The 11,311-nt window shown below is 32.0% G+C and overlaps 1 protein-coding gene across 4 annotated transcripts in view; it reads right to left on the bottom strand.

The window, feature by feature from the left end:
* Positions 1–4,372: 4,372 nt before the first annotated feature.
* The window catches only part of LOC134728182 (olfactory receptor 2M4-like), a 31,479-nt gene continuing 24,540 nt past the window's right edge, over positions 4,373–11,311 (bottom strand). For all 4 annotated transcript variants that reach the window (XM_063592705.1, XM_063592679.1, XM_063592696.1 and 1 more), the window contains exon 2: positions 4,373–5,589. In XM_063592705.1, the coding sequence (XP_063448775.1) occupies positions 4,480–5,511 (1,032 nt within the window). In that variant the 5' untranslated portion in view covers positions 5,512–5,589 and the 3' untranslated portion in view covers positions 4,373–4,479. The remainder of the gene's footprint in view (positions 5,590–11,311) is intronic.

Genomic DNA, 11,311 nt, shown 5'->3' with positions numbered 1-11,311 from the left:
ATTTTTGACGTATAGCTCTTCAACGATTTTCGTTACTTATACATCTTCGGATTTCAAATGTTTGCCTTTGAGCGTTCCTGATGAAGGTAAATCCAGAAAAGCGCTTCGGACGCAATAAATTATAAAACGTGTTGTTTTCCATTTTTTATAATCATATCACTCGTACATACAGAAAATAATAGTTTCATGCTGGGCTGACTTTTGATAAAAAAAATATTTTACAATTCAAGATACGTTTATAGTATTTGTTTATGTAATTGTTTTCTTAAGCTGACATGTTTATAACATAATCAACACCTTTAATGAACTTTAATCTGTTGATCACTCTATCTCAGGTTAACTAGTGCGGTCACAACGATTTAGACAGGTTAATGTTTACTTTGCATTTCCATCAATCAAGACAATTTGTACCCTTGGTTTCTTATGACTTCAATTTTTCTCTTTCTTTTTCATAGAAATCTTAAATCCACGAATTGAAAAACCCACAAACATGTCAATGTTGCTGAAACCACGAAAATTGATATCCACGAGTTTAAGTACTTTCACAGTATAGGAAAAGTATTCATGATTGATAAATCTAAGTAGATCTGAAGGACGCCTCCGGGTGCGGGAATTTCTCGCTACATTGAAGACCTGTTGGTGACCTTCTGCTGTTGTGTTTTTTTATTTTGGTCGGGTTGTTGTCTCTTTGACACATTCCCCATTTCCATTCTCAATTTTATTGATTACATTAAATTTTCTAATCATCGTCTGTATTAATAATTAGGATTTTCTAAGAATGAGCAAACGAGCAACAATTATGATTATGATAATGTGCATATCAGGTATCAAATTGTGAGTTCTTATCATTGCGATGTTCGCCAGGTTGCAAATTTTGCATTTTTAAAAACCTCGCAATATTTTCTCAATTATGAAGAATCGTCCATTATTAGATTGCAGAGTAGCTGTATACCTACTTCGTATCATAAGTGTTGTATAATGTTTTAAAGGGGCTCCAGCTACGAGATGTATAAAAAATCTAATACATTATATTTTTTTGCTCAATCATTAATGAAATGCAAATAGTGTAATAATAATTAGCTTTTAGAAACCAGTATGGTTCAATTTTGTAAAAATCAGCTAAATCATTGATTATGAATTAATCACTTGCAAGTGATAATTCGACATCAATGAATCCGTATTCAATTTAACCTCTTAGCTTGAGATTGATAACACGTGAATTGTATGTGTTTTGTTATTTGAAGGTAAAGAATGTCAACATTGAAAGTGAAACAAAGGTATATCATTTAAATGACTGATTTGATTTACCCAAAAAATCCTTCTTATACAGGTAAAAACGATGAAAAACATTTATTTTTCAACTTTAATATGAAATTAAATAATCGACAAAAAATCAACAGTCCAAGTTTGCTTAATCTATTTATATCTATATTTATAATTACATCGTTTATATGGTCATCGGATGACTTTAGAGATCAACTCGATTGTTAATTAGATGACGTCGAGACTAAAATACACGCGAAACGAAGCTTTTTATGTCCATGCCCGTGCCCTGTTGATTGAAGATTTTGGATAAATGTTTTACATTGTTATAAATCAAATATGAGAATTTGATTAAAATCGGTGAACAGCTAATGCCCCTTTAATAATAGGAGAGCAAATTCAAACAGTTTGTTATCCAATCCTGCTTAAGTAAAACACGCAGTACATATTTTGCATTGGGAGCGGACACAGTTAAAGTATCTTTTATTCATAAATAAAGATGAAACGTCATGTTTAATGGGAATTTAGTTATATTGTTCATATCCTTTTGTTCATATTTAAACAAAAGAAAAAGGAAGACGTACTAATTCAGGGCGAAAAACTTGTGTATGTTGCATGCGGAAGAAAATGAAATCGTGAGAGTTCTGACGCTTGTCTCTGATTCAAACTCTATATATTTTAAACATATATGAAGATGATATGTGGGTTTTTCCGTCCGACTATCCTGTCTGGATATTGCGGACTTTCTACTTATTGTCTGGTTCTAATTCAGTTGACCGTTTAGCTTTTTCTTTGTTTCTAGGAAAAGGTGTATATGGCCGTTCCAAGATCATATGTGCTGTTGTAACTGCCTCAACAGCGAGTCTTTATATCTTTAGGTGTAAAAACACCAAAGCATGGTACGTCACATCCGGTACGAAAATAGGTCGAAAAAAATATTCCCTTGAAAATGACAGTTGTGGGTACTTAATTCTACATTTAAATGCAATAAAACATTTCTATGTCATAAATATATGTCTTGTGTATTTCAAAGCACCATTATTTATTTGTTTGTGGTTTCTATAGAATATTTTATAAACTTGAGGTTACATGGTTACTTAGTCTTCTACACAGGTTAGATATGGGGGAGACATTTGACTGGTTAACTTCCAGTGATGGTTATTTTCTTATATGCAATAAAATGTTATGTGAAATTTTTTCTATAGTACTAGACAGGATACAACTTTACTCATGCCAAGTATTTCTTTATTTGAAAAAAAGATAAATTCTGCACAATTTTTGAAAAGGGGAAACCAATGGTGGTATTACACCTATATAGACTTTTTCTTATTCTTTAATGTCTTGCATGAATTCATATTGGAAAGATTTAATTTTGATAAAAATGATTCATTCATGAGATTTATTTAACTATAAATAAAAGTAATAAAAACAACCGTCATGTAAAGCGTTCTGTTTCAAAATCAAATTTGGTCCAGAGGGGAATGTTTTGTTTTGTTTGTTCTATAATAAGGTTATCTATTTGACAATTATATTTCAATATTGTTTAATTGGTACTGACATCGAATTTGTTATTATAATACCTACTCTACATCCAGTCGATACATTGATATTGACATTGTACTAGGTAATTTCTTCTAGAACCGTAAAAGACGTATTTACACTGAAGCAATGGATGTGTTCGGGTCGATTGAAGTCGGGGAAACATATTATTGATCGATTGTAGATAGCTTTGAAATTGATTTCATTTACTGCTAGTATTCTTAGAATGTTAAGTCCTTATGTTATTTTTTTCTCTGGGAATTTGTCAATCTGATTAATCCAGCTTTTTCCATTTGTATGCCCCAACTACGATAGTAGAGGGGCATTATGCTTTCTGGTCTGTGCTTCAGTTTGTTCGTCCGTTTGTTCGTTCGTCCATTTGATCGTGCGTCTGTGCGTCCGTTCGTCCCGTTTCAAGTTAAAGTTTTTGGTTAAGGTAGTTTTTGAAGAAGTTGACGTCCAATCAACTTGAAACTTAGTACACACGTTCCCCATGATATCATCTTTATAGTTTCAGTGCCAAATTAAAGTTTTGACCCCAATTTCGCGATCCACTGAACAAAGAAAAAGATAGTGCGGAGTTCAGGTTAAAGTTTTCTTGAAACTTAGTACACATGTTCCCTATGATATGATCTTTCTGATTTTAATGCCAAATTAAAGTATTGATCCTAATTTAACGGTCCACTGAACATGTACAATGATAGTGCGAGTGGGGCATCTGTGTACTATGGACACATTCTTGTTTTTATTATGGTTTAGTATTGAGTGATGTTCGTCCATATAGCGATTAGAGACATGTTTTACCCCGTCACAATATGTATTTCGTTGTCCCTAGTGAGTGAAGAGCCTATACATCAGTGATAGCCCTGTGGGAAAGTTGTCTCATTAGCAATGACACTACATGTTATTTATAATTACGTCCGGCGTATAAACTAAATTTAGTCCTGGTATCTATGATGAGTTTATTTCGAGTACAATAAGATGATACTTTTCACGAACACAGATAAATTAACAGAGAATTCGGCCATTGATGTATTATTGTTGGAATATTAGTAATTCCCCCCTCCCCCCTCCCAGTAATGATATCGTGTTGATAAAACCTATTTGCATGTGTTAAGATAAATAACAATGACAAATATAATACAGTTTAAAATGATACAGAAGACACATACTAGTATTTTGTTCAATGTTTTCTATTCAGTTTTAGATCTGAATAATTTTAAAAGTCATTAATGGTAAATTTATATCTACTGATTAGACCCAAATTCTCAAATTAGAATTTTAAGACTCTTATAACATATTAAAGCATATATCAAAATTACAAACAGTCCAAAAGGAAGAACCAGAGACATATTATATGTCTCTTGAAGAACTAATAATGACACTGTAACTGTACCTCGGCAAATTTTGAAATCTGAAAGTATATAATAAACCGATACGATGACGATCCACCCACACACAAGGCATGAGCATTGTAAAAAAAAATTTGACAAATTGAATAAAATGTTTATGCCATGTTTGTAAGTGATCGTCATCGTGTGGGATATTAGAAAGTTGGCATAATACATGATTGAACAGTTGGTTTGTTCCTTAGTTTTTTATTGGTACTTGCAAATGGTAGCTGAAGTATCAATTTTTAGACAACAGTGTCAGCGACATTTAAATCTACTTCGGTAGTTATACTTTATTTGATATAGCATAAACAGATTCAACGTCTATTGTCGATACACTTCGTTGATTTTTGGCATTTCTCCTTAACGTACCTTGTGGAGTTCTATCCAAGAACGTCCCGTAAAGTAATGTCCTTTGTTTTATTTTTCGATCTCTGTATTCTTTCCTGCAACAACACAGATAAATGGCCATGTTTATTCTACACTCTTTGAATCGAAACACGTAAATAAGAGCATCTAAAAGAATTATAGAAGTGTAAATAAGAGATATGGTAGCTATAGCGTTTTGAATCTTTAAAACTGGTTTCAAAAAGAATATAAAAACATAACACGTGTGTAGTATAAGATGCGGTGATACAATGATAAGAATTTTTGCAATGGATCGTAATTCTCTACGTTTGATTGCGGATGAGTAAACTTTTCCTAGTGATACTATTTTGGCATACATCCGACTGTATGTAAAAGTAATTATAAAAATACAAACTACCCTTAGCACCACTAACAACCATGGGAAGACTTCTTTTTGTGACATACGCAGTTCACAACCAATATCATCTGTATATGCAAACTCTGAATATAATGCAATTACAGCAATAATTGCACCAAGAGCCCAGAATACGCAGCATACAGTTGCAAGAACTCGTTTGTTTACAATCTGAGTATATGTCATTGGACGAAAAACGCTTGTATATCTATCGATCGCGATTGCAGAAACCAGTAGTGCAGACACATTTAAAACACAGGTTGTGAACAGAACATCCAACATACACGTTATTTTTTTATCGATCATATGAAATCTGAATTGCGCTCGAACGAATCCCCATAATCCAGCTATAATGTCTATAATGCATAAATTCGACACTAGAATTTTCACTGATTTTTGAACATTTTTGCATTTTGAAATAAGAAACATAGCAAATGCATGTTCAAGAACTATAAAAAGCGATCCGAACATTTCCACCAATGATCCACTTATAGTCCTAATTTCTTCCGCTTCTGTATTATTAATCATTTCTTCCACTTCTGTATTATTAATCATTTCTGTTGAGTTCAACAATTTTTACTTCGGCCTCAGAGTATAACCATTTCCATTCATCTTAATAGTATGTCAATTAACCTAAAAAACATTGAATAGCTTGTTTATAACCAGATAATGGAATTTCCTGTAAAACAAAGACAAGCATATAATTATCCTCTGCGTATTATAATAATTTTTATTCATTGTTTATTAAATCCTTCATACACAGCTTGTTAAACTATAACTGAATCAAACTTGACTTCATATTTGTTCCAAATGTCTCTTTTGTCATTGTTCACGCAGTATTACCAGAAGTAATTTGTTACTAATGGTTCAAATGCGGAGGAAGGAAGACAATATTTTCCCTTTGGAACTACCGTAATTTTTATAATTTCCGGTATTTTTACCGTCTACGACATATTCTTAGTATATGCAATTTGTCGTGAATTAGGACACACGCAATTACCGACATGAATATCTGTCTCAAAGAATGTAACTCAATATAACGCTTGATATCGAATGGGTTACAAAATTAAATGTCTTTAAAAGTACTTTAAAAAATCGGTGTTCCTTATAATCATGAATTTAAGTTGTTATGTTGTTATAGTAAATATAACCCATTTTCAAAGAACTTCCTTTGTTTATTACCATAAAGGATTTGTAAGACTACTTCATCTTTAATTCAATAGATAAACATCCTTTGAAGCATCGCTTCCAGATTCCCTTGATGTATTGTTAAAAACTACATAAACATTTCTAGTATTTACTGCCTTATATGGTTTTCCTTCGTAGGCATGGTAAGTAAGTGTACTTAGAGTTATAAATGCAATTATCTTGATCATTTTTAAATCTTTTTGATGTTGAGAAATATATAAAGCAAAAGAAAATGAACACAGAACAATTACTTTGTAAGTAAGATATCAATGCCTCTATCTTCTTCGTATGACAGTTCTTGACCATTCGTTTTTGATGTTATTTGATTTTGCCATGTGATTATGGACTTTCCGATTAGATTTTCCTCTAAGTTCAGTATTTTTGTGATTTTACTTTTTTATTTACCAACAAGAAGATGGACAGTAATTTTTAAGTATTACTTTATTATTTCTGATTGTGACATTTTGGCTGAAAGTTGATTCTCATGGCGGGTAATTCGTGCATAACAGAAACCGTTCATCCTGTCAAAGCAAATAGAAAATATTCAGAAGATCATTTTTTATAGTTGTTTTAACCCCAGAATAAGAAAATGTAAAACATTTGGTTTAAAGTTACCACTTACAAGAAAGCTTTTGAACCAATAGATTCAAACGATAAAGTTAAATTCATCCTTTGAACCCTATGGGATAACTGTTTAACAGATTACGATGGATATATTCAAATAGTTGTTAAAACCAATCCCGCCATCATATCCTAAAATGTGACCTACCGAATTAAATTAAAGTTAAAGTCTTAAGTTTTACATGTTGTGTGTTTTGAACTTTGTTATTTGTTAAATTTGTTTTTTACCATAGAGTTTACCATAGAGTTATCAGTTGATTTTACACATACGAGCTTGAAAAGTCGTGTTGTATCTTTTCGCCTCTCTTGTGCATGACAGTAAAAATCGACTTTTATTAAAGAAAACAAAACGGTTATTAAAAAAAAAGTTTTACTAAACGCATCGTGCAAAATGTTCAATTTCTGACATTACTTATTTTTTCAATTTAATTGAAAACTAATATTTTACTACCATCTTCTATAATTTCAATTATATTGTTTTGTTCCGATCTTAACCAAAACTGCATGAAACGACGAAAAATAATGGGTGAAAAAGGTCCTATTTTTTTGGCTACGTTACTTAGTTTTTCTTTTGATATATTATGGTTTTTATTGATAATTTGGCTTTTTCTTGTTATAAAGATTGGCATTGGAGGATTGTTTTTCTCCCTCTCTCAACAATTAAACTGAGATTGAATAAGTTTCATTTTGAATACGCTTCAGTTGCTGCTTACTTATAAGTCCACTTAAATTACACATCATAGTTTGTTTTATTTAGCATATTTATCAATACTCTATTCTGTTTTTGTTGTTTTTACTTTTGCTTTTACAATTGTTCGATTATTACAGCATATAAGTTTCTCGAAGTATTGATCAATACTAACTTTGTCGTAGCTCCCACATGTTTCGTCCCATAGCCCCTAGCTACTGGGTTTGATACACACCAGGGGATTTTACTTTTGAATTATATAAACGAGACCTTCGATAAACACAAATAAGACAACAACTAGATGAAACTTTAAAGCAGAAAAGAAATCATTAACAGTTAGAGAGGCTTACCCTGTCGCCTCACGTGGTTTCATGTTTAGTTTTAGTCTAACATACTGATCTATTTATACCTATGATGTTTCAGTTGAGGTCGTTGTACATTGTACTATCTTTACATTTTACATGTAGAAGGTTGGATTAAAATAACTTGTTTTATCTCTGAAAGTATTTCAGGTTACAAGATAAGACTTTGTAGTACATGTAATTATCGCAGTATTTTCATATTGACCTTAGTAATATCATTAATGTACATGTCATATAAAAAAAAAAAATCAATAAGACTGTCGTTTTCTTTATTTTTAAGATATAGGATGTTTTTACTTTTAAGATTTATACTATTTTGCGATATGAATAAAACCTTGAAAAACCTAAATAATACTAAATACGCCATTTAACGATTCATGTATTAAAACAACATCAGGTACTGGTATGTTTAAACAAATCATTGCAAAAACAAATAACTGAAGAAAGTAATTTCTGTCGTTGGAATCTTTCCAATTAATCTGAAAAAATCTTTTGTCTTTAAACTGATGTTAGAATATACCAAAACGTGAACACGGTGATATTGAAATTATAAAACCAGATGCGTTATCGTCAATAAAAGTCTCATCATTGACGCTCGAATTAAAAAGGTAAAAAAGGCCCAAACAACATACGGCAATAATTTAGGACCCAATTCTAAGCGTTTCTCACAACTAAATAAGAAAAATTTGATCGTATTAAACTGTTGAAACCAAGAGGTCGACATCTGTGAATTTGTAATAGTAAACTAACCAAGGGCATCTTTCTATATGGGAGTAATAATTGTGTAAAAACTAAAATATTCTCACTATGTGAACGAGTTATAGTCTAAATAAGTTAGGTATATCACTATTTGATCGTTTAATAGTGTAACAACGAAAAGGTACATACTATGCGATTGCATTAAAGTGCAAAAAGAGGTTCTCACTATTTGTTATCTATTTATAGTGAACAATTAAAGAGGCTGTCACTGTGTGTTTGTATTATAGTGTATTAGCCAAAAGGCTCTCACTTTATAATGGTATAACAGTGTTCCAGTAAAAAAAATCAACGATATCAAAGTACTACGTATGTAATCGTATAAAAGTGTACAAAAAAGACGTCATGCAATGTGATAGTATCACTGTATATATCAACAGGAGATGTTCATATTATAGTGTACCAACAAGGATGTTCTCAGTTGTGAATGTATACAAGTATGTCATCACGAGTTTTCGAATGTGATTGTATTTAGTATACGAACCTAGTGTTTCTCATTATCTATGCGTGTATTCACAGTGTACTTACGAAAAGGATTTCAATATGTTATCGTATTATAGTGAACCAACCAAAAAAATTAACAATTAGTATCCGTATGATAGTATAGCAACGGAGATATTTTCAATTTGTGGTCCTTTTATAGTGAACTTACCAATACATTATTAATGTGGATTCATTTTTATTCGTTGTATACCAATTTTCGTTGGTTTCGTGGGTACAGGTGAACCACGAATATACATTCTCAACGAATTACCACTTTTATAAGGCTTTAAAAGCAGAGATTGGAAAAACCACGAAATCAAATATCCACGAAAATGCAACTTTATCGATCCACGAAAATTGATACCCACGGAAATAAATGAATCCACAGTACTATGTATCCGTACGATAGTGTACCAAAGAAGAGGTTTCCAATTTGTGATCGTTTTGAAAAAGGGACAAAAGATACCAGAGGTACAGTCAAACTCATAAATTGAAAATAAACTGACAACGCCATGGCTAAAAATGAAAAAGACAACCAGAGAAAAAAAAGTACACATGACACACCATAGAAAACTAAAGAAATAGCAACACAAACCCATTCAGAAATTAGGGGTGATCCAAGGTGCTCCGAAAGGGCGAGCAGATCCTGTTCCACATGTGGCACCTGTCCTGTTGCTTATGTGATAACAAATCCGGTAAAGAGTCTATTTCGGTAGGTCACATCCATGAAAGGGAAGAGGATTGTGGTTACGACGTAAGGAACATATCCAATATTATTTGTGAAACGGTTATTCCATAACGGTCAACCAACTCGTGATGGCGTCCGTAAAATGTACGAAGGGATGATTTCAACTTCACCATTTCGAACTCTTGGTTTAAAACTTCCTTGTGAGCAGCAACCCTCTATCAGGAAAATCATGATAGGAAATGCAAACATGGGAATATCGTATCAATTGGCAAATATATACCCCGAATGCAGGTGTTGCTGGAATGTTGCTACTTAGAATTGGAAAATTCACAATTGGAAAGCTGAAATCATTTCTTTTGTCGTAAAGTTTTGTTTTCAACCGAACCTCATTGTCAATTCCTAGATGTAAGTCAATATATGAGGCCGACTAAACTGTATATGTAGTATCATTCATCTCTAGTTCGATGGGATAGATGCGTTCCACATAGTCACCAAATTTTGAATTATTTAGTGAAAGAACATCATCTATATAGCAGAAAGTAGAGTTTAAGGATATCGCTAACTTCATATCTTTTTTCCTAAAAAGTTCCTTTATGAAGTCAGCCTCATAATAATAAAGAAACAAGTTGGCAAGTAGAGGGGCACAATTTGTTCCGATAGGAATGTCGACATTCTGTTGAAAAACACGTCATCCGAACGTAACAAATATGTTGTGAATCAAGAAATATAGCATCTTGATAATGTCAGTTTCAGAGAAATTTTTGTTTGAATCAAAGTGATCCTTTAAAAAGTAGGATTTATCCATCCATAAGACAAGATACGTGTATCTACGTTGGCCATTCTTTTTTATGAAACAAAGCAACACCAACTCTTTCAATTTGTCTTATAGTGTATCATCCAAAAAATAATCACTAAGTATTCAAATTGTAGTGTGTCAACGAAGATATTTTCAACTTGTGATCGTATTATTATGTACCAATCAAGAGTTTCCAACTACCCACTATTATATATATGATGTTGTTATGGTGTAGCACCCAAAACGCTCCTACTTTGTGATCTTATTATCTTGTACTTTACAAGAATTACTCTCTTTGGGTGGATTACAGTGTACCGAACAATAGGTTCTCGCTTTTTAATTGTATTATAGTCTACTAAGAGATTCGAATTATCTCATTGTCGTAGTTTTATATTGTACCAAAATTTTAACAGTTCTCATTGTTATCCGAATGCACTAATATATTAAAGATATTCAAGAACCACCAGAGAAAGAAATTACACTACATTTGTTTGGTGTGTCCGATAATTTTTTTTTTTATAATTTACAAAATAAACAAACAAGTTAAGAAGGTGTGTTTACTAATCATTTAAATCCTGCTCCGACATGTTTTTTTTCAACAATTTACCAAAATGTTTGATCAATCAACTGAAGTTGAATATAAATAAAAACCTCAAAAATGCATATGTCTCGATTAAAGATAAAATAAAGGCAACAGTAGTATACCGCTGTTCGAAAGTCATAAATAAATTGACAAAAACAATCCGGGTTATAATATAAAACCGTGGGAAACA

The sequence above is a fragment of the Mytilus trossulus genome, chromosome 1 (assembly GCF_036588685.1).
Source record: "Mytilus trossulus isolate FHL-02 chromosome 1, PNRI_Mtr1.1.1.hap1, whole genome shotgun sequence".
NCBI classification, from domain to species: domain Eukaryota; kingdom Metazoa; phylum Mollusca; class Bivalvia; order Mytilida; family Mytilidae; genus Mytilus; species Mytilus trossulus.
The sequence above is the reverse complement of the archived record's forward strand: the minus strand, read 5'-3'. Positions and strand labels throughout refer to the sequence as shown.